Source organism: Neofelis nebulosa, chromosome 12, assembly GCF_028018385.1.
Source record: "Neofelis nebulosa isolate mNeoNeb1 chromosome 12, mNeoNeb1.pri, whole genome shotgun sequence".
In the NCBI taxonomy this organism is placed as follows: domain Eukaryota; kingdom Metazoa; phylum Chordata; class Mammalia; order Carnivora; family Felidae; genus Neofelis; species Neofelis nebulosa.
In genome coordinates, this window is record NC_080793.1 from 89,175,947 (window position 1) to 89,199,330 (window position 23,384).

The 23,384-nt window shown below is 41.8% G+C and overlaps 1 protein-coding gene across 3 annotated transcripts in view; it reads left to right on the forward strand.

Moving 5' to 3' along the window:
- PDCD1LG2 (programmed cell death 1 ligand 2) overlaps nucleotides 1–23,384 on the forward strand; it is a 94,326-nt gene that overhangs the window by 32,678 nt on the left and 38,264 nt on the right. The window contains exons 1-2 of one of the 3 annotated variants that reach the window (XM_058695847.1): nucleotides 2,624–3,077; nucleotides 15,567–15,707. In XM_058695847.1, coding sequence (XP_058551830.1) covers nucleotides 15,656–15,707 — 52 coding nt within the window. In that variant the 5' untranslated portion in view covers nucleotides 2,624–3,077; nucleotides 15,567–15,655. Of the gene's footprint in view, nucleotides 1–2,623; nucleotides 3,078–15,566; nucleotides 15,708–23,384 lie in introns of those variants that run through there. The other 2 variants (XM_058695846.1, XM_058695845.1) reach the window with 2 other exon arrangements.

Below are 23,384 nucleotides of genomic sequence, written 5' to 3' on the forward strand. Positions count from 1 at the left end.
AAGAGACTCTTAAATACAGAGAACAAACTGAGGGTTGATGGTGGGCAGGGTGGGGAAGGGAAAATGGGTGATGGGCAGGCATTGAGGAGGGCACTTGTTGCGATGAGCACTGGGTGTGGTATGTAAGCAATGAATCATGGGAATCTACTCCCAAAGCCAAGAGCACATTGTAACATACACTGTATGTTAGCTAACTTGACAATAAATTACATTTAAAAAAATAAAATAAAACCTTGGTTTCTGACTTTGGGGAGGTTGCTAAGGCTAGTTCCAGATAAACTCCTGACTCCTTGAAATTCTCACCCCTTCCCAAGTTCTTGGTCTTTGTTCATTTCTCCAAAACCCTGGGTGCACTTTTTTTCTCATTCTTAGGCTGGATTCTTTTATTTTTTCTGTATAAGGCCAAGCAGGGTAGGAAAGGTTGGACTTGTTGTTTGGATCTTGAACAGTTAACACTGATTTATCTCCTGCTATTGGACAAGGACTCTTCTAGATGCTTTACATGAACATTTACATCACATTACATTATATACACTGCATCTGGAGGAAAATATCTGGGGAAGAAAGAATAGAAGTGAATTCTGCCCTGCATTTACAAAGTGATCCTGGTAAAGCAGAACAATCTCTCTTTGCCTCAATTTTCCCTTCTATGAAATGGACCTTGGAGGCCTCGGAGACTGGTGGTAGACACTGGTGAGGTCATTATTATGCTTATCATATTGCAGTATTTGTGACCTACGTTCTAATTTTCCATTAGTAAGTATCAATGCAACATGGAGGGGTCTGTATTCTGCATGTCAGCTATGCCTCAGGGATCTTTTGTGATAAAGAGAATGACACTAAATTAAATAAATTGGAAACAAACATAAACCCTTGGCCAAGTTCTTAAACTGATTTCTTGTTGCTGTTGGTTAGCAATTGAACTGTACTGTCCATTACTGATTTTTGATGATTATTTCCACATCTTTACAAAAGTCATCTGTGTCCATGGCAAGTTATTTAGGAAATAAAATAGAAGTCACAAGAAGAAACTAAAACATCACCTGCAAGTCCTCCACCCAGAAATGCGCTGTTAACACTGGTATCTACCCCTCCAGTGTTTCGTTGAGGCATATGGATTTCTGAGGCAGTAAAGTGTGCTGAGATTCCAGTTTGAGTTTCGTTTGGGAACTTTGTCAAAACTCCCAGCCCTTCTCTGGGTTTGAGATGAGTCTTTTTGTCCCCCCAAACCTCAGTTGCTCAGCAAGAGCCCAGAGGAAAGAGTGGAGGGAAGAGGTGGACAGAGAGGGAGGGGGCTTAGAGCACAGAGGGAGAGATACAGCGGGGAGTGGGTCTCCCCCTTCAACACAGGCAGAACTCTGATGGATGGTGTGGGGATCTTGAAGACACTAAACTCTGAGAGCCACACGGGGGACCTATGCCCTTTCTTTAGACTATCACGGTAACTGGAGAAGGTCAGGTAAGAGCAGGCATCTCCCCTGAAACCACACACCCAGAGCTGTGGGTGGAGAAGCAGGTCCCCAGAGGAAGTCTGGCTTCCCACAGACACAGCCCCATCCTTGAGGAATAGGCAGCCAGTCCCGTTTGTAGCCAATACAAGTTTTATTCCTTCTTGTTTAACGGATGCAGTTGAAAGAACAAGGAAGAAAGAAGAAGGCTGCTTTTTCAGAAGAAAACCAATTAAGGCACGTCATGGAGAGAGTACGAGAAAATATTAGATAAATGCGGCTAAGAACACACACCCTACGTGCACCTCAGAGCCTTGTCCCTGCTCAGGCCACACCTATGAGCCCAAGGGGATAGGGCGGCAGGAATGGGTTGGTCATCCAGCCTTGCGCTCAAGTTGGCCTGTTCTGCACCCGCTTTGAGTCTCACTGCTGGAAAGCCTCACATGTAGTGGGACCACAGAGGCCTGAGTCCAAATTCAGCCATGCAGCTGAGGAAGGGTTGCTTGACCTCGACTCTTTCTTCATATGTAAAATGGGCCCGATGGTATGTAGACCACACATTGCTCCAAGAATGGAGTCCTGTAGTGGGTCAAACAATTTCCCCAAATATTTATGTCCACCTGGAGCCTCAGAATGTGACCTTAGGTGAAGCAAGGTATTTGCAGAAGTGATTAGTTAAGATGAGGTCATCTTGGATTAGGGTGGGCCCTAATCCAATGGCTGGTGTCCTTCTAAGAAAAGGAAAGGACACTCAAAGATACACAAGAGAAGAAAGTCCTGTGAAGATGGAGACAGAGATTGGAGTGATCAGCTACAAACCCAGGAGAGTGGCCAAGGCTTGCCAGAATCACACCGCAAGCTGGGAATCAGCAAGAGGGCATTCTTGACTGGAGCCTTTCGAGGGAGTGGCCCTGTGACACCTGATTTCACCCACCTTGCCTCCAGAAATGTGGGGAAACCTTGAGCATACTGTCTGCTGTCTTAATCCACCCAGTCTGTGGTAACTTCTTACAGCAGCACTAGGAAACAAACAAAGGCACCTGCAAAAAGTCCCTGGCACACAGCTAGAATGTGCTGGTATTCTCTTCCTCCCCTTTTCCTACTAAGTGCACCAGCTTCCTCAGGGACACATTGCAAGGTGACCTGAGGGCAGAGGAGCAGTGCTTAAAAGCAAAACCAAAACTTCTCAGTAGGCTGGGTTTCAGCCAGTTCCTCAGACTTAGTTTTGCTTTGAATTACCCTCGTGTTACAAGGAAGCCTGAGCTAGATGGAGATGATGTCTTTTCTTCTCTTCCCTAAAGTACCTTACGTGACAGCTTTTTGTGGCCCGTCCTCATATGTCCCTCTGCCAGCTGGGAAGAATCCTGGCTGGGAGCTGAGGCTTGTTGCAGTGGTTTAGGGAGCAACCTACAATTTTTTTTTTTTTTTTTTTTTTTTGGTTTTGTTTGGTTTCGGCTGTTTATTCAGTTGACTCCTATGACAGAGTCTGACGCAGGAGCTACTGTTTGTTATTTCTTTTCTTTAACGTCTTTGCCTGTGGGGCCAAGTTCTGATGTGAGTATCCAGTAGGTTGAGATTTCCTCCTCACTGAACTGGTGTTGCAGACGATGATGAGGCTGCCACGGTCAGGTAAGTGTGGGCACACTTTCCCTTCACGTCATTGCAAGCAGGAGAAAATCTGCCTCGGCAGTTATGTTCAGGCACGCTAACAAGCTAATATCTTGCTGTCTCCAAAATAGTGGGATTTCTCAAGCTCGCTCGTATACGTATTACTCATGTTGGGAAGATTTATGAGCTGAGATTTTTTTTTTTTCCTGCACAGAATAAATATGCAGTGCAAAAAAAAAAAAATTAAGTATCTTGAGATTGTCTCTCAGCTTAGAATTTGGGGAAGGTTAATGGAACTTAAAAATTTGTTTTTTTGTTTTGCTTTGTTTTTTGTTTTTTGTTTACTTCAGATCTCTGGTTGTAGTTATCCCTTTGGCAGGCAGGCAGCGTTCCAGACTAATCTGCATTTACAAGCTATGCTCTAACAGTAAACTGTTTATTTTTTTTATTTATTTTTTAATATATGAAATTTATTGTCAAATTGGTTTCCATACAACACCCAGTGCTCATCCCAAAAGGTGCCCTCCTCAATACTAAGAGTAAACTGTTTAAAACAAAGAAAAGCAACAAAAAAACCAACTACAATTAAATTAACTTATAATACATGCAACTGTTAGTTTTAATTAGATTAGAGGCCTACTAAATTAGATTTGAGGCCTACTAAAAGACTTACTTTTCTATATAAAACGATTAGAGCAAGATTAGCTAACTGAAAGAACACTGTGGCTATGTATTGCTCACTGCCTGGGTGCAAACAGTAGAAAAGAGAGGACCGTGGATTTCATGTGGGAGAGGGGTGAAGTGAGCAGCTTGAGTGAAATTGCCTATAAATAAGCTTTCTATTCCTGAAATTCTATGATTCGGTGCAAGGGAATTGCAGACATCGATTAACACAGTGCACAGTAAGAATATTCAGTGTGAATAGTAATCAGACGTAGTATCCAGAGTTAAATGCCAATTGACTGGATTTTCTCTGAGCTCCCTTCCAAGCCCAAGAAGTCAATGAATGCACAAACACCATATTGCTCCTGCCTCTCAGAAGTGGTCTATGCGCCTTCATTACCTGAACTCTCTCTACCAGCAGCTCTTGCTGACCTGCAGCTTCCAGATGTGCTCTCCCAGAGTTCTCTTTCTCGGGAGACTTTCCATTCGACTGGAGGTCTTCAGGGACAAGGACTGCACCTTTTAGGTTCTCTGAAACTCAAGTGCCTGGCACAGTGCCTCAATCATGCAGAGGTGCTCACTGGGTGCCTGTTGAGTTGCAAAACGATTTGATTTGATGAATCCACAGTTGAATCACCAGATGTGGGTCATTTTGTGTGTTTGTGGAATACACAGGGAGCAGATGGGGGTTGATTTGAGAAGGATACAGTGCAAATGAGCTCAGAGGCAGTATTTCAGGTTGTGCTTCTGAGTCAACTTGCTTTAAGATGCATGGGATAGAGATCCATAGATTGTTGTGTGACGTTTTTATTCCACATAGCAGTGCCCAAATATACCACGTACCTTCACTGGGGCATACTTAAGTCACCCTGCGGTGAAGCTTCTGCAGCCTGGTCTCTTCCTGTCACAGCCTGCTTTACCATTCCACCTGTCTCCTGCACCTTGTGGTCCCCCTGTCTTTAATCAACTGACAGAATTCCAATCGATACAGGAATCTGAAAGTTTATCCAGCACCAATCACCTCAATGCCTTCCAGCACTCTCTAACACCTCTGGAGGCTGGTTTCCAGTTCTAATTTTCCAGATCTGTATTATCAATCCCTCTGCTTCTTGGGATTTTCTTCCTTTGGCTCTGAGATACTACAGTGGGGAGCTTTTCATACTCTTGGACCATTTCTTCTTTGCCTTCTGCTCTGGACTCCTACTCCTGCTCTTCTAATTTGGAGGCATCCATCAGAGAGAATTCAGACTTTTTTTTTCTCCAACCTGTGTTTTTATATACTTTCCCTCTGAGAGAATTAATTCATTCCCCCAATGTCAATTGGCATTTGCATGTTGGAAATAACATGTTTGTCTCTAGCACTGAATTGTGCCCCAAACGTGAGGCTTTCATCTGTCTTGAGTTGTTTCAATTACTTCATGACTCAAACCCCACTCGTGGCATTCCCTGTAAAACGGCTCTTGATTTAGTCTTTCCTCCACTCTACCCCTCTGCAATGGCATCAGCATTGTGTCTTGATTTTCAGGCTTCAAAACCACAGTCAACTTGTTGCTTCTCTTTCTTTCCTGTATGGCTGATCACTTGTCAATTGTTTTGTCAATTGTTTTGTTAATTGTCTTGTGATGAGTTTCTCCTTCCTCTGCCTTTCTTCCCTTTTCTGAACCTAAGTCAGGGGCTTTACCAAACATCTGAATTAATACTATGACCCCCTCAATGAGTGACTGGCATTCAATTTCACTCCCTCATTTCTATACAAACAAAAAAAAAACCCCATAGATTTGATCTGTCTCACATACTTCTTTGGGATTGTCACTCACTTATTGACAAGCTATAACTGGCATTAAACCATTGACAGAATGTCTCAACCCATATTACCGGTCTAGATATGCTGTTCCTGGTCCTCCTCGATAAGCCCTGTGTGTGTGTGAACCTCTGAGATTACTTCTAACTCTTCTGCAGGAGCCTGCAGAGTAGCTCCAACTCCCCAAATCCCACTCAATCTTGGACGTATCCTTCCACCAGGCAACTTGCGTGGTCTGGGCATTTTCATGTAGAAACCTTTCACATCGCCTCTTACTATTTTTCATGTGTACAGAATTTTGATGTTCTGACTATGGTATAATGTCTTAGAGGGCAGGGATCCTTTCTTACATGAATCCTTGTCTTGATTCCCACTTTGATTTGAGTGAATTTTCTAATTCAAAGACGTGCAAAAAGTGGGAGCATCATATTCATTGGCTAAAAAGTTGAGATGCAATTTAAGTTAAACTTGAACTGATGTTAAATTGACTAATGTCTCAGAGTGCCTGGGTGGCTCAGTTGGTTAAGCACTGACTTTGGCTCAGGTCATGATCTCACAGCTGGTGGGTTCGAGCCCCACATTGGGCTCTGTGCTGACAGCTCAGAACCTGGAGCTTGCTTCGGATTCTGTGTCTCCCTCTCTCTCTAATCCTCCCCCTCCCCTGCTCATGCTCTGTCTCTCTCAAAAATAAATAAACACTAAAAAAATTTTTTTAAATTGACTAATGTCTCTTGATGCCTAGCTCAGAGCTTTCCACCATGCCATCGAGAGAAGCAGCTTCCCTAGTGGCCTGGGGGAGCCATCTGAGCATGACTCTTCACCAGTCTAAAAAGAGTGGCCCTTATTACAAACAAATTTTAAGTCGTTCCATATTAAAAATGAGAAATTCTGGTCTAAATAATAGTAATAAATACATACATACATGCATGAATAAATAAAAATTTTAAAATAAATAAATTAAAAAAGAGTGGCCTTGCTTCTTCTCTCTCTCAAGCCTGAGCATCTTGTGACTGAGAGCTCCCTTCATGACTCTCTTTAGGGCCACAAGAAAACGTTCTAGAATTTAGTGTCTTCTGCTGTCCTGTTCCGTTTCATACCATGACTAGACCCCAACCTCTACAGTATGTTCATAGGCAGAATTGTCAGGAATTACCCAGAATTCATTAAGAATTATCCAGAAATTTAAGAAATTCAGCTAAACTGATCATTTAATTGAAAAAATGCCTTTTCTTTTCTTCCTTTCTTTTTTTTTTTTTTTTTTGAAAATGTTTTTTCTAGTCACATTCTAGTGTATTCCTTAGAGGGGAGCTTGCCCAAGTACAGACAGCTACAATGAACATCCTCTGCCTGATGGAAACTCCAGCACAAACAAACACATACATAAGGAATATACAATCAGGATAAAAATGAATGGCCATGTAGGCCTGGACAATTATATACTTATCTCCAAAACAAAGGTGAATTTTAGAAGGGGAGATGGAAGGAAGAGGGAGCATGGGTGTTTGAACACATTCATTTCATCTCATGGAGAGGTGTCCTCTCTGTGCTCTTTCAGCCAAAGGAGTGCCTTACATACGGATGCTTTGTAAATGATGCTTGAGTGAATTAATTTGGGCAGTGCACTCCATAAGTTTTCCAAAGTAACTCTTTCAGGCTTTGCCAGTCTGAATATAAAAGAGTTCAAACTTACCAACAGTAAAGTTTCCCAGAACCTGCTCTTAGAAACCCATTCTACAGTGAGTGACATAAATCGATGAAAATTTCTTATTTGATGAAAATGATTAAACAAATTAAGTTTTCTGTTTCTCTCATAGAGGAAGGAGTCAACTGGGGGCCAGTAGTCTCAGAGTATGATACCATATTGCCACACATGCACTCGTTCATCTGTTCCTTCAGGGAACAGTCATTATCCATTATAAACAAATGTTTATAACATTTATGAAACACACAGACATGCATACACACAAACACACACCAAGATAAAGAGGAGTGTTATAAGGACCTAATACAGTACAAAGAGCTCTTGTTCTAACATGAAAGACAGACATGTAACAAATTAATATACCAACAAGGAGTTGAGTGCTAACATTAGTGAATAGCAAACAACAAATGAGGCAGAAGGAACAGCTTGGAGCAGCTAGAAAAGGCTTATCTACTTGTGCTGAGTGCACAAGAATGTAAGGCCACTTAAGGGAATATTTATGACCCAGTACAGTTTCTTCGAGCTCCAGTAGAAACTGAGATAAGGGGAAATAAGATTGGACAAAATAAATGGAGATCAGACAAGAGAGATTAGAATCTCAGAGCACCTGTGAGGGCCTTGTCATGGAAAGCACCTGTATTACTTCTGTGGCTAAGGCAGGAGGGACCAGATCTGAAAAAGTTGTGTAGCCCATGCAAAGGAGAACTTTACCTTATAAATCACGGGAGCTATTGGAATCTTTTAAGCAGGAGTGACATGGTCACATTTGATTATTCAGTATTCAGGAGAGTCTTCCTGCCAGGTAAATGGATAATTCATTCATCCAGTATGAACCGAGTGCCAGCTTCCTGCCAGACACAGTTCTAGGGACTGAAAGATGTTAATAAGCAAATCAGACAAAGATCTCTGTCATTTTAGTGATTAGATTCTTATCGAAGATAGTAGATGATAATATAACAAATGAGTGCATTATGTGGCATGTCAGATGGTCATGAGTGCTTTGGAAAATTGAGAGAGATAAGGAGAATTGGGAATGCTGGAGGAGTGGTGGTGTTGTGATTTTGCATAAGACAGTCTCATCGGAAAGACCAAGGAAAGTCTCTGCATTTAGGGGGTTGCACACTGGCAACAAGGTCTGCTTTTGAGGGAATGGATCTGGGGAAGAAGCCCCAAAGACCTGGCATCAAGCTTAGGGCCACTTAGAGAACTCCAGAGTCCCAAGAACCCAGATTGTGGCGGGTTTTAGGGGCAGGTCAAGGGCCCCAGAGGACACTCTTAGCTCTGCAAACACCATGAGCATGGCCACTAAAGCACAGGGCTCAAGGCAGCGGTCCCTCTTGCCTGGGCTAGACAGACTTAGGACTTTATTCTAAGTGAAATGCTAAGCCATCAAAAGATTGTGAGCAGGATGCTCTGCCATGGTATAAAGCGGAATGACGAGATGCTGAATAAAGATGATGGCAGCGGGGTGGTACAAAGAAGACGCATCATCCAGAAGTATCCCGGCATAGAATTAATAGGACTGGGGGATGGACTGGATTTGCAAGACGAGAGACGAGTAGATTCAAGACGACACACCCAAGATTCTGGCTTGAGGTGGGTGTTCATATTATTGGCATTACAGGAATATAGGACACAAAGAGTTTTCATAAAGTGCCCAGGGCCTTAGAGGTTCATAATTCTAGACCCAGGTTTTGAGCTCAGATGTGTCTGACTTTAGAGCATGAGCTCTTATCCATTGCACAGAAGAGACCTATCCCTAGCTGGAAGAAGCTGCTGGTTGGAAAGTACCTTCATAACAGTATCTACCTCTCTGTGGAAGCAGTGTGCAAGGAAAGTCCCCTTAGACGGGCAAGGAAGAAGGGGAAGTTACAGCCAGGTCTGGGTGAGCCAGGCGTCCTTTCTGTTGCCAGAACGTGTTACACACTATCCTTCTTAGCTCTAGAAATAAGAATGCTGGGCAAGTGCAGCATGAAGATGATTTCTTTTCTGGGTACATTTGCATTTTTGATAAGGAAGAGGGTCTTAAAGTCCAGCTAAGGTCTAGCATTTCCCTATGGAAAGCACTTGATGGAGCTCCTAGTTGGTACCCGTGGTAATATGTCTCTTTCTAAAATGAAAACAAGATTACAGCCCTCTGTGGACCTCACAATCCCTTCTAGCTACTGCCTCGTTGCTCTCTCTTGTTATAACACTCTTCTCTGAAGCACTGCCTATATTCTGTTGTCTCTACACTCTTAGCTCTTATTTTCTCTCCACTTCACAGTCTTTTCATCTGCACCAAATCCACGGACGTCCCGCAAGTGGGCTCTCTCATGACCTCCACACTACTAACGCCAGCTCTCAGCAGCATTTGGCTCAGCTGAACACCCCCTCCTTGAAACACTGTGTTTTAAATTCTAGGTTTCCACGGGGCACCTGGGTGGCTCAGTTGGTTAAGCATCCGACTGCAACTCAGGTCATGATCTCACGATCCATGGGTTCAAGCCCTGCGTTGGTCTCTGTGCTGACAGCTCAGAGCCTGGAGCCTGCTTCGGATTCTGTGTCTCCCTCTCTCTCTGTCCCTCCCCCACTCATGCTCTGTCTCTCAAAAATGAATAAAAAAGTATTACAAAAATTAAACTCTAGGTTTCCTTATAATTGAGGTATGGCGAGGCCAACAGATCGGGAGATAACTGCCATTGAAAAAATAGGTTGTTGTGTCTTCAGATCTTGAGAGAAGGAGGCATGCCACCCTTCAGGGACCACCTAGGGGAGCACCCGGCTCAGACAGGAGGCAGAGCGGAAAGGGAAATGTGGCCAGGAGTCTTTATTGTGGTTTCCACAAGAAGGGATGGGAAGGCAGGCTTAAATTGTCTAGTTTGAAATTATTCATCGGGATCTGGAACATAGGGGTTGTCCCTTATTGTGTGGTACCTGGCCCCAGGGTGGTTGGGGCAGTAAGGAGGTGGTTGGAGTGTGGGGTTCTGGATTGGTTGGTTTGCATTTGAAAGGCACCCTCCTGGTGAGTTGCTCACTGCCTCTAGGAATTGACTAATCCTTGGGGTGGGGACAGGGGCTAGTCCCTGCAGGATCAAGAGCCCAGATGTCCAAGTATCAGAAAACTGAAAATAAAAGGCAGGATTAATTAGCCTTTTTACCCTTCCCCTCAATCTTCTTTGCTAGTGCCCGCCGTCCCAGGGATCCATAAATGTTGGAATGCCCCATATTCTAGTCCTTCGACACTTTTTCTCCTCTGTCTCTCTCATGGTGATGTCACGCAGCCCTATGGCATTAAGTAACATGTAGACATTGAGCACTCCCAAATTTACCTCTACCCCAAACTCTGGACCCCCTGTTATCCAACTGCGTACTACACGTCTTCATGTGGATGTCGAGCTGGCATCTCAAACCGAGTACGTGCCAAACACGTCCTGATTTCTGCTCCCTAATCTGTTTCTCTCCTCCATCTTCTCCAGTTTAAAAAATACCACCTGCATTGCCCTAATGCCTCAAGTCTCAAATGTGGAAAATTTCCTGCATTTATCTATTTTTGTCAAACTACATATCCAACCTGACAGCAAATCTCATAAGGTCTTATTTGAAAAGACAGAAGACCTAAGTAAATGGAAAGACATGCTATGTTCATTTTTGGAAGACTTAACATTATGAAGATTGGTATATTCCCCAATGGATCTACAGATTGAGTGCAATTCCTATCAAGATTCAAGATTCCAACTGCCTTTTTTTTTTCCTTTTTGGAAATGGACAACCTGGTCCTAAAATTCATGTGGAAATGTAAGGGAGCCAGAGTAGCCACAGACCCAGGAGCTCAGTCTTTCTGTGAAGGAAGCCTAGTAGCTAATCATTCACGGCTGCACCCTGAGAGGCAGGGTGCCGATTAACACACCTGTAGGGGCTGGTGTAATCCTTTCCAGAGACCTTGGAAGGCTGGTGCTATTTGCACACTCATCCTCTGACGTACTGCAGAACACTAGTGTCTCCTGCCAGGGAGCCTTACAGGGTATACTGGGGTTTTGCAGCAGCTGCCCAGGGGACTCCTTACCCCTTCATCACCCGGCTCTGTTGGCCAGAGGGCTTGAATTCCTAGGTTCCAGAGGACTGTGAAATTGAGAGACAGCTCTGGGCAGGGTGATGCCTCCAGAGCACTGCACAAACAGCACACTGATGCACACACCCCAGTCTTTCTGTGAGGAAAGCCTTTTTGCTTCTCCTAGGGCTGCACCCTGAGGGGCAGGGTTATGCTCTTGCACACATTTGGTGGCCTGCAGAGCTGCTCCTGATTAACGTAGGCTGTGGGCGCCATCTTGGTGCCCTCCCTCTGCTTCATTTCAGTTCACCAGCAGGACCCAGAAGAAAGCTTGTATACTCATCTTGAGCCCAAATTGTTGTGACTGCTACCCAGAGGACACCTCCAAGTTGCCTGGTTCTGGTGGCCAGTAGGACTTACACTTGCAGGCCACAGGACTGTATTATTTCTATACTTTTGCAAGCTGATGCCTGAGGATCTGACTTTCAGTCAACCTGAATCTAGATGTAAAGATCCTCCCCTTTTGGATACTAACAGGCACATCCTCCACTACTGGGAATTATTTTAAGAAAATAGAATCAGCTGCTTGGACAAACATAAAGATTTCAAGACAACCAAGAGATGAGACATGGTTGAACATTAAGGTTCATCTCCTACATAAGACCAATCCTTCAAGACTGGGAAAGTAGTTGTTCCATCTACAGTGTAGAAACAGAGAGTTCAGCAAAATGAAGAAAGTGAGGAATATGTTCCAAAGCATTCAATAACTAGTATTGGAAATATTGGACAACCACATGAAAAGAATGCAACTGGACCACTCTCTTACACCATACACAGAAATCAGTTCAAAATGGATTAAAGACATGGATGTAAGACCTGAAACCAAAAAAGTCCTTGAAGAAAACATAGGCAATGAGCTTCTTGGCAAAAAAAGACATATAGATAACCAACCGGTACATGAAACAGTGCTCAATGTCACTAATCATCAGGGAAATGCAAATCAAAACCACCATGAAATATCACTTGTTAGAATGGCGAGTATCAAAGAGACAAGAAATAACAAGTGTTGGGGAGGATGTGGAGAAGAAGGAAGCTCCTGTGCACTTTGGTAGAATTGTAAATTGGTGTGGCTACTATGGAAAAAAGCATGGAGGTTCCTAAAAAAAAATAAAAATAAAACTACCATATGGTCCAGCAATTCCATTTCTGGGTATTTATCTGGAGAAAATGAAAATGTAACTCAAGATATATACACCTTCATGTTCATTACAATATTATCGCAGTATTATTTATAATAGCCAAGATATGGAATAAACCTAAGTGTGTGTGTGTGTGTGTGTGTGTGTGTGTTTGTGTATGAGAGAGAGAAATGGAATGTTATTCATCAAAAAAAAAAAAAGAATGAAATTTTGCCATTTGCAACAACATGGATGAAACTCAAGGAGATTACACTAAGTGAAATATGTGAAACAGAGAAAGACAAATATTGTATGATTTCATTTACATGTGGAATCTAAAACAAATAAGACAACAAACAAACCAGGCTCATAGATACAGAGAACAGATTGGTGGTTGCCAGAGGCAGGTGTTTAGGGGTGGGAGAAATGGGTAAACTGTTTTTTTTTGTTTTGTTTCTAATTTTAAAAATTAAAAAAAAAACAGGACTTCTTAGAGAAAGGTTAATTGTGTGTGTGGGCAATAGACACATGAAGTCAACTTAAGGCAATTTGTACAGAAAGCAAACAAACTTTCCAAGATTGATAGGATTGTGTGAAAAGCAAACAGAGGCTACCTTGAAGGACTTCCAGTAGCCAAAACTATAATGATTTAATCTATAAAAGAACAATTATTATCTTTTTAAAAACCCTCAAAATGGGATCAGAGACCTAAATATAAGAACTGAAGCTATAAAATAGAAGAAAACATAAATCTTTGTGACCTTGGATTAGGCAATGGTTTCTTAGATATGACACCTAAAGCACAAGCAATAAAAAAGAAAATAGATAAATGGGGCTTCATCAGAATTAAAATAATTTGTGCTTTAAAATTAAATTAAATTAAAATATTTGTGCTTCGGGGCGCCTGGGTGGCGCAGTCGGTTAAGCGTCCGACTTCAGCCAGGTCACGATCTCGCGGTCCGTGAGTTCGAGCCCCGCGTCAGGCTCTGGGCTGATGGCTCGGAGCCTGGAGCCTGTTTCCGATTCTGTGTCTCCCTCTCTCTCTGTCCCTCCCCCGTTCATGCTCTGTCTCTCTCTGTCCCAAAAATAAAAATAAAAAACATTGAAAAAAAATTTTTTTAAATATTTGTGCTTCAAAGAACATTATCAAGAAGCTGAAAAGAGGGGGCGCCTGGGTGGCGCAGTCGGTTAAGCGTCCGACTTCAGCCAGGTCACGATCTCGCGGTCCGTGAGTTCGAGCCCCGCGTCAGGCTCTGGGCTGATGGCTCGGAGCCTGGAGCCTGTTTCCGATTCTGTGTCTCCCTCTCTCTCTGCCCCTCCCCCGTTCATGCTCTGTCTCTCTCTGTCCCAAAAATAAATTAAAAAAAAAAAAAACATTAAAAAAAAAAAATTTAAAAAAAAAAAAAAAAAAAAAAAGAAGCTGAAAAGACAAGTTGCAGAGTGGGATAAAGTGTTTGCAAATTATATATTTGATAAACAGTTTGGCAATTTCTCAAAAAGTAAACATAGAGTTAGTATTTAACCAAACAGTTCCACTCCAACATATCCAAGAGAATTGGAAACATGTCTACACAAAAATTTGTACATGAGTGTCCATAGCAGCATAATTCATAAAAGCCAGCAAGTAGGAACAACCTAAATGGATCGTTGGCATATGAATGGCTAGACAAGATGTGGTATAGTTATAAAATGAAATACTATTCTACCATTAAAAGGAATGAAGTACTGATAGGTGCTACAGCATAAATGAATCTTGAAAATATTAAGCTCAGCGGAAGAAGCTGGATTCAAAAGGCCACAATGTGTAATTCCATTTAAATGAAATATCCAGAATAAGGAAAACAATAGAGACATAAAGTGTACTGGTGGTTGCCAGAGGTTGGAAGGAGAGGGAAGGGAAATTGGGAAGTTTCTGCCAATGGGTATTGAGTTCCTTTCTGGGGGGTAATGAAAATTATCCAAACTTAGATAGTGGTGTGGGTTTCACAATTCTGTGACTATACTAAAAACCACTGAATTGTCTGTGTTTTCCATATTTATGTACATACACATGCATGCACGTGCACACACACACACACACACATAATCCTCTGTTGTATGTCAGTTACACTTCAATAATGCTGTTGGGAGAAAATAAATTTAAAGAACAAATGTATATTCGTATATAACATATGCCACTTCTCACCTCCACCAGCTCCATCACTCAAACCAACCTATCTTCATCTCTGCGTAAACATGCCTCACTGATCATCCTGCTTCTCATCTTGTCCAACCCACTCTCCTTCCCAAGAGTCTGTTGTCTACACCAAAGCTGAGTCCTCTTTTAAAAATGCAATGAGATCAGGTCATTCACCAAATCTAAATCCTCTGCTGGCTTTCCATCACACTGAGACCTCAGAGCCGATCTGCTTGTACCTGATTTGGATGTATGGCTCCAACCAATTTCCCGTGGAGAAATGGTTCCATAGCTAATAAAATTTTGAAAGCCTCTGTGAGGACAGAATAGCTGACAGTAGTATATCCTGTCCCTTTTGCCTCAGCCACCAGAAGTCCTGGGATGGGAGAAAGCCTGTGAGCAAATGTGGAAGCTTAGGAGTTTTAGCAAGACCAAGGTTGAGCACCCGCTTAATGTCGCCACTTCTGTGCTCTCCCTGTCTAACCTCCTTAGTAACAGGTAGTTCAGATAATGGGCAAACTCCATCAAAACACTCAAAAGAACTTGTCACTTTACCTGCTCAGGGAAATATCAAGTGCTTATTGAGAATTGAGTTCTGTTCTACTGTATGCTATCTTTGAGTACCTAGCTCCCAGAGTTCAAGCCCACCTCAAGAAGCTGGTATGCATTATTCATTTGACAATCATTTGATTTTCAAGGATCCACTACTGAAAAATCTATGGGAGGCTTTGTGGAAGGGACAAGGAGGTTCAGACAATCAGCAGTGTGGGTGACTCGTGAGGACTGGCTCATATTCAGAGAAGGAAGAGCTTCTAATTTGGATCGATAAAGAATGCCTCACTTCCCCTCACCCCCTCTCCGGCATTCAACCTATAACTTCTCTTCCAGGCTCTGCTCTGCCCCCTCTGCTGCCCCCTCACCCCCAGAACAGTTGTTTACGAGTCATTTCCCTGTTTTCAGGAATGAGCAAATCACCAAATCACAAGATCCAGCAAAACTGCAGAAGGCCCTGAGACTTTCAATTATTTGTTTCAGATCGGGTACAGAGCATGTTCCTCCTGCTGATGTTGAGCTTGGGAAAGCAGCTTCATCAGACAGCAGGTAAGAAAGGGCAAAGGGAGGGGCCTGAGAAAGAGGAATAGGCAGCTGACCCATAGCTGAAGCCAATGGTGAAAATGAGGTCCTCAGGCTGAAGGCTTTCTTTGAGAGGAAGTGTGATTACTGTCACATGCACAGTAAAAAGAAGGGTGCCCAGGGTGGCTTGTATTTTCCCATGCCCATGTCTTACAGGAACAGTAACCATTCGGCAGATGAAGGTACTGGAATTCAGAAAGCTATTTAATTTTCCTGAGATTATGTAGTCATTAGGCGTCACAGGCAAGCTTCCTGCAGAACTTTCTACCTTACCAGCCTACAGTGATGATGAGAATCAAGCATGGCCGACAATCCCTAGTCTTCCCACTTGGAATGGGTTTTTGGAGTTAAGTTTGATCATGGACATATACTGAATGTTGATACTACACATTTACAAAACCAAAAAATATGTACGATGAATTATGTTTATGAATTAGCCAAAAGGAAACTATAAACATATCGTATCTTGGGGCACCTGAGTGGCTCGTTCGGTTAAGCATTGGACTCTTGATTTTGGCTCAGGTCATGATCTTGCAGTTCATGGGTTTGAGCCCCACATGGCACTGACAGTGTGGAGACTGCTTGGGATTCTCTCCCTCTCCCTCTCTCTCTGCCCCTCCCCCATGCTCCCTCTCTCTCTCTCAAAATAAATAAACTTTTAAAAAATCTAAACAGGAAAAGAAAAGAAAAGAAACAGTAAAGTGGCTCTATATATTTCGTTGGACATGCCATGCTGTAATTTATTTATCCAGTCCTTTACTGATGGAAATTTTAGTTATTTCAAAAAAAATTTTTTTGAGTCTTGCTGGATTAATGCTTGGAAAAAAGTCTGCTTCCTAAAGACTGTGATGAAAACGAACTCGGTATGACTCAGGTAAACCATTTATCATGAACGCTTTCCTTACCTGTGTGCCCTGTGTGTGGTGCTCTATTCTGTTATCTGTAAAACAATTTAAAATTTGAAGAGAAAAATTGGCAGAAAACATTTCATTTTTTAAACATTTATTCATTTTTTTAATATGAAATTTATTGTCAAATTGGTTTCCATACAGCACCCAGTGCTCCTCCCAACAGGTGCCCTCCTCAATGCCCATCACCCACCCTCCCCTCCCCCCCACCCCCCATAAGCCCTCAGTTTATTCTCAGTTTAAACATTTATTCATTTTTAAATTGGCGTACAGTAACATTTAATCTTTTTAGTAAAAACATCTATGAGTTTTTGGCAAACATGTAGTCCTATAACCACCCTTACAATCAAGATCCACAACAGGTGTACCACTTGCCAAGCAAACACACAAAAACCATCCCCAAACTCTTAAAGCCAGGTGCCCACTGTTCTCTGTGCTAGAGTTTTACCTTTTCTAGGATGTCATGCTAATGGGATTATTCATTAGATATGCTTTCTGTCTGGCTTCTTTCACTCAGCATAATGCAATTGAGATTTATCAATATTATTAGATATATCAATAGTTCATTCCTTTTTTCTTGTTGAGTAGTATTCCACTATATGTACATACCAGAGTTTGCTTATTCATTCCCCGGTTGAGGGACTTTTGGGTTGTTTCCTGTTTTGGGGCAATTATGAATCAAGTTACTATAAATGTTTATATATAGATTTTCATTTTAATTTCACTTGGGTAAACACCTAGGAGTAGGATGGCTGGGTCATATGGGAAGTAAATATTTAACTTTATAAGAAACCACTAAACCTTTCCATAGTGGCTATACCATTTTTACATTCCCCTTGCAAAGTGTGAGAGCTCCAATTGTTTCACATTCTTGGCAGCACTTGGCATTGACATTGTCATTTTTTTTAAGTCATGCTAATAGGTGTGTAGAAGTATCTCTTTGTGTTTTAATTTGCATTTTCCTAATATCTAGGAAAATAGATATTTCTTAATATCTAGGGATGATGAGCATATTTTCACATGGCAGTTGGACATCTATATGTCTTCTTTGGTAAAATCTGTATTCAAACTATTTGACCATTTTTAACTAGAATTCAGAAAAGCTATTTAATGTACCCAAGATTATGTAGTCATTAGGTGTCACAGGCAAGTTTCCCTCAAAACTAATGTCCTTTCTACCTTACCAGCCTACAGTGATGATAATCATCAAAAATGGCAGACTTATTGGGGTGCCTGGGTGGCTCAGTCGGCTAAGCATCCGACTTCAGCTCAGGTCATGATCTCATTGTTTGTGAGTTCGAGCCCCGCGTTGGGCTCTGTGCTGACAGCTCGGAGCCCGGAGCCTTCTTCGGATTCTGTGTCTCCCTCTCTCTCTGTGTCCCTCCCCTGCTCATGCTCTGTCTCTCTCACTCTCAAAAATGATTAAATGTTTTTAAAAATGGCTGACTTATTAAGTTTTTTTCATTTTCTTATTAAGTTTTTAGAATTCTTTGTATATTCTAGATGGAAGTCCTTTATCAGATGTATGATATGCAAATATTTTCTCTCAGTCTGTGGCTCATTTTTCATTCTCTTACCAGTGTCTTTTGCACAGCAAAGATTTTAATTTAGATGGAATCCAATTTGTCTTTGTTTTCTTATATGAACTGTGCTTTTGGTGAGATGGCTAAGAACTCTGCCTAATCCAAACTCTCAAAGATTTTTTCCTATCTTTCCTTCTAAACATTTTATTTAAACATTTTTTTTCAATGTTTATTTCTTTTGAGAGACCGAGCGTGAGCGGGGAAGGGGGAGAGAGAGAGGGAGACACAGAATCCACAGCAGGCTCCAGGCTCCAAGCTGTCAGCACAGAGCCTGACACGGGACTTGAACTCACAAGCTGTGAGATCATGACCTGAGCCGAAGTCAGAGGCTTAACCAGCTGAGACACCCAGGCGCCTCTCTTCTAAACATTTTATAGTTGTACATTCTTAGGTCTACCATCCATCTTGAGTTGATTGTTGTCATCAAAGATATAAAGTATAGGTTGAAGATCTTTTTATTTTTTTGGCATGTGGATGTCCAATTTCTTGAGCCCCATTTGTTGAAAAGACTGTCCTTTCCCCATGACTCACCTTTGCACCTTTGTCAAACATCGATTGACCATCTTCGTGTGGATCTACTTCTGGACTCCATTCTGTAATCTGTTCTGCTGATCTCTGTGTGTACACTTTCATCCATAGCACACTCTTCGAATTTCTGTAATGTTGTGGTTCTTCTTTTCTTATAATTGAATTTCAAAACCTAATAACATCTTGTAACCCAGATACATTTAAGGGGAAATATTCGTTTCTTTACTTTGTCGTGCCTTGGGGGGAAAAGTAGCCCCAACTGTTATTCCTTTTATTGATGTTTTCTTCTTTCTCCATCCTCCAGAGAAGAATAAAACCAGGGGGGCACGTGACCATGGTGATGCTTGAGGTCACTCTGCGGGTAGGGACCACACCCTGGGTCACTCCACTTAAACTATCTTCAGCCTCTGAAACCACTTGTTTGGACCCCTGAGGTATACAAGGCAGAAAACCAGGTTTGGGAAAGGATTTCTAAGAACTGAGATGTGCCCAGGCCATTTTCCTACAAAGAGAAGCAGATGAATCAGGTGCCCAGAACAGGCTTCTATCCTAAAGCAGGAACTAGAGTTTTCTGAAGACTGTGGTTGTGTAAAGCAGCCCCCACCCTTCAAGTTCATTAAGTACACAGTCTGAAAAAAACACTTAAGCTTCTGTTATTAAATGGGGGAAAAAAAGTATAAAATTAGCTTAAAGGGGAAGCTATCTTGGGAGGTCATGCAAATGATTTGTTTTGTGTTTCTGGAGATGTGACAGGTGCTGACTCCTATTGATGCCTGATTGCAAGTAAAGTGCACAGCTTCCCCAAGAGCTTTCAGAAAGGTCCAGCACTACTCAAACCAGCTTCTTTGATCTGATTAAAAAGCTGCATATATGAATTTTGCATGCCCTGGCCAAATTTTTTTACCCTTTAATTCAGTCAGGGGGCCCAAATGATAGGAAAACCTGTTTTGCTCTAGGTTTTGCCTGCTTAATTTTGTAGTCGTGGAAACTTTCCGATTTTTTCCTTTGTCTCATAACTTTAGGAGTTCAATGCTAGGCTAAAGCATAATTTCATAACTACATTAACTTCAAGCTATATTACAAAGGTATAGTCATCAAAACAGTATAGTACTGGCATAAAAACAGACACATCACTCAATCGAACAGAATAAAGAACCCAGAAATAAGTACACATGCACAGACATACACACAGAGAAAGAAAATATATTTTTGTTATCATAAAGCTGAAAAGAGTATCTATGTCATTTGTGGATGTATTGTATACATGCCAGTGGATATATAGTCATATCTGGAGAGTTGTTAGCACAGGCTTTCAAGACACGGAGATCTGAGCTGAAATCCCCACTCCATGAGCTGCCATTCTTTGGTCTTGGGCAAGTGGTATCACTTCTGTAAGCCTACATTTCCCCATCATAAGACAGGCATGGTAACTCCCACCTTGCAGAGTTTGGGGAACATCAAGTGAGATGCTGATGTAAAGGTTAGCTCAGTGTCTGGCTCATTGTGTTCAATAAATGTTAGCTATCTCTCTGCTTCCCAGTAACAGTCCAAACGCGGGCTAATGTTAGAACTCTTGTTTCCCAGACATGAATGTTGACATGACTCAACTCAAATTTGTTGGAGTGCAGAGTCTGCTTCTCTAGTCTGAGGCATGGCTTGAGATTCTAAATTCCTAACTTGCTCTGAGGTAAAGCTGAGGGCACTTTGAAAGGTAGGACAGTAAAAGGCATTTGTGTGTGCAGATGTTTTATTGATCTAACCAGTGGTTCTCAATACCTCTACACGTTAGACGCTCTGAAGGAAATTTTGTTTTAAAATTGATGCTGGCCTCACAAAAGAATTAGAATTTATATTTACAGGATCCAAGGTGGTACTCCTGTATCCCTTGGGTAAATTCCTAGCAGTGCTGATGCACAGGAGCACTTGTACCCCAATGTTTATAGCAGCACTCTCAACAATAGCCAAATTATGGGAAGAGCCTAAATGTCCATCAACCGATGAATGGATAAAGAAATTGTGGTTTATATACACAATGGAATACTACGTGGCAATGAGAAAGAATGAAATATGGCCCTTTGTAGCAACATGGATGGAACTGGAGAGTGTTATGCTAAGTGAAATAAGCCATACAGAGAAAGACAGATACCATATGTGTTCACTCTTATGTGGATCCTGAGAAACTTAACAGGAACCCATGGGGGAGGGGAAGGAGAAAAAACAAAAAAAAGAGGTTAGAGTGGGAAAGAGCCAAAGCATAAGAGACTCTTAAAAACTGAGAACAAACTGAGGGTTGATGGGGGGTGGGAGGGTGGGGAGGGTGGGTGATGGGTATTGAGGAGGACACCTTTTGGGATGAGCACTGGGTGTTGTATGGAAACCAATTTTACAATAAATTTCATATATTAAAATAAATAAATAAATAAATAAATAAATAAATAAATAAATAAAAATAAAGGATCCAAGGTGGGGCCTGGTATTTTTAAAAAAGTCTTTCAGGTGATTCCAATGACGGCCAGAGCTGAGGCACTCTGCTTAGTGATTCCGCTGTGCATCGAGGCTTGAGAAAAATATCTTCACACAGTTGTTTGCAAGCATGTTTTTATCTCCTCTGCAATTTACAATAAGCAAGAATAATTTGGGATTTTAAACGTGTATTTCATTTCCTAAACTCATTTTTATATGATGATCAAGCTCAAAGCTTTGCATGTCTTAGAAGCTTTGAGACAAAACTACACCAAATAAGAACTCATCCTCCAGTTACCCTGGGCCATCAGATATTTGATTCATGTTTGCTAATTGCTCTTTCCTCCTGTGAACATAAAGTGAAAACTGTTCACCTGCCTAAGAGGTAACGTACTTTATGCCACAGCCCCTGCACACACACTCTGTAGAAGGCAGAGGAGAGAAGCAAGCAGAAAATGGATTTTTGTCAAAGGCCCAGAGCGTAAAGAGGGGAGTTCTGCCCTCTGCTATGGGGAGTTCCAGAGGAAGTTACAGACTGTCTCTCTCTGTCATGAGAAGAAAGCCTAAGTGTGGTAAATAAATTTGTTAAATAAATTCAATAGAGGCAACACCCAAAGTCTTCTGACACTTGTTATATCTCAGATTCAGGGACTGAACTTTCTCGCAAGCCCCATTTCTCTTCCCTGTTTCCTGCTTTATCATGTGTAATAAGATAACAGAAGGAGAGTAAGAGTAAATCCCTGCATCTGGCACACAGAAGATGGTTACTATACATTTGGTGAAAGAATAAGTAAATAGTACTCTTCAGGCCAGAGTGCATTTGATAGCAGATAGCTCTGTCTTGGTTATAGGGGGACTTCATAACTCAAAGTTTGGAGATGGTTCCCATCATCAAGGGGTCTACCCTTAAGAGGGTCCTATTATGGAGACCCAGGGTGAGGGGTATTACTCTCAGGTGTTCAGTGGATTTCATGAAATGGAATCATGCAGGAAATTCAGAAGCACAAATCTCTTTCCACACGTGTCATTCCAGAGTCTTCTCAATCTGTCCAAGCAAATGCAGGTGTGATTAACAGTGTTTTACAGAGAGGCCCTCATGTTATACACCTGCCCCACCCCATCCTGCACCACAGAATGCTGGGCAGATATGAACTCTAGCACTGTTAGAAAGTCACCTTCATGTTCTGGTCATGGTTGAAATCGGGTTTGGAGGCAAGATATAAACTTGCCAATCATTTTCGATAAATGTCAAGTTTTGTGCATAACTATCAAGTTTGCTGTGTGATGATTAAGAATGACAGTCTGTGCAATTTGGGTAAGTTGCAGTTTGATGAGAGGAAAACAGAAGTGAGTATGGTTAGGCTTGTCCTTTCTTCTTCTTCTTCTCCCTCTTTCTGTCATTTATTTGCCTTTAACTGGAACTTAGTATGTGCTAGGCACTGGAGATACCAAAACAGACTCAACCTGGTCACTGCCTTCAAAGTCTTGCAGGATAGTAGAAGGAGAAACTCAAGTCAGAAGAGAAATTGCCATGTGAATCCTTCAAGCAACAGGAAACCCAAAATTTACGTATACTGTAAAATCTGTTGCCCAAGATGGTCAGGGAATGGGCTGTCCTGGTTGATAAAATATCATGGTCAATAAAGAAAGGCCATGTATTGCATAGGTGGATTACCACTTCCCCAAGAATTAAAACATGGTACAAAAGAAAGGAACTGATGTTTACTGACTGCCTGCTACCTGCCAAAATAAGGCACTTCATATGTGCTATTTTGCCTAGTTTTCCCCCACAATACTTAGATGCAGATTCTAACCTTACACCTGTATAGATAAAGAAGCAAAGACTCACAGAGCTAAATGACATGTTCAAGATCAAAGCACTCATAGTCTCAATACTAGTCAAGGTTCATCTGTCACTAAATCCCATGCTCTAACTGTACCACTTTTCATCATGGTAAAAACTCCTTGAGTAGCATCTGCTTAGATCCCATCCCCAAGTATGTGTTGAATGGGTGTTTTGACTAATCAAATTAATGGATGAATGAAGGAAGCTCTCCTGAATACAGTTTTATCTAATCTTTTGTCAGGATTCAGAAATGACTTTAAGATCTTGCTGCACCTCGGTCATAATGAATATCCATCCGTTAATGATGGAGGCAGCA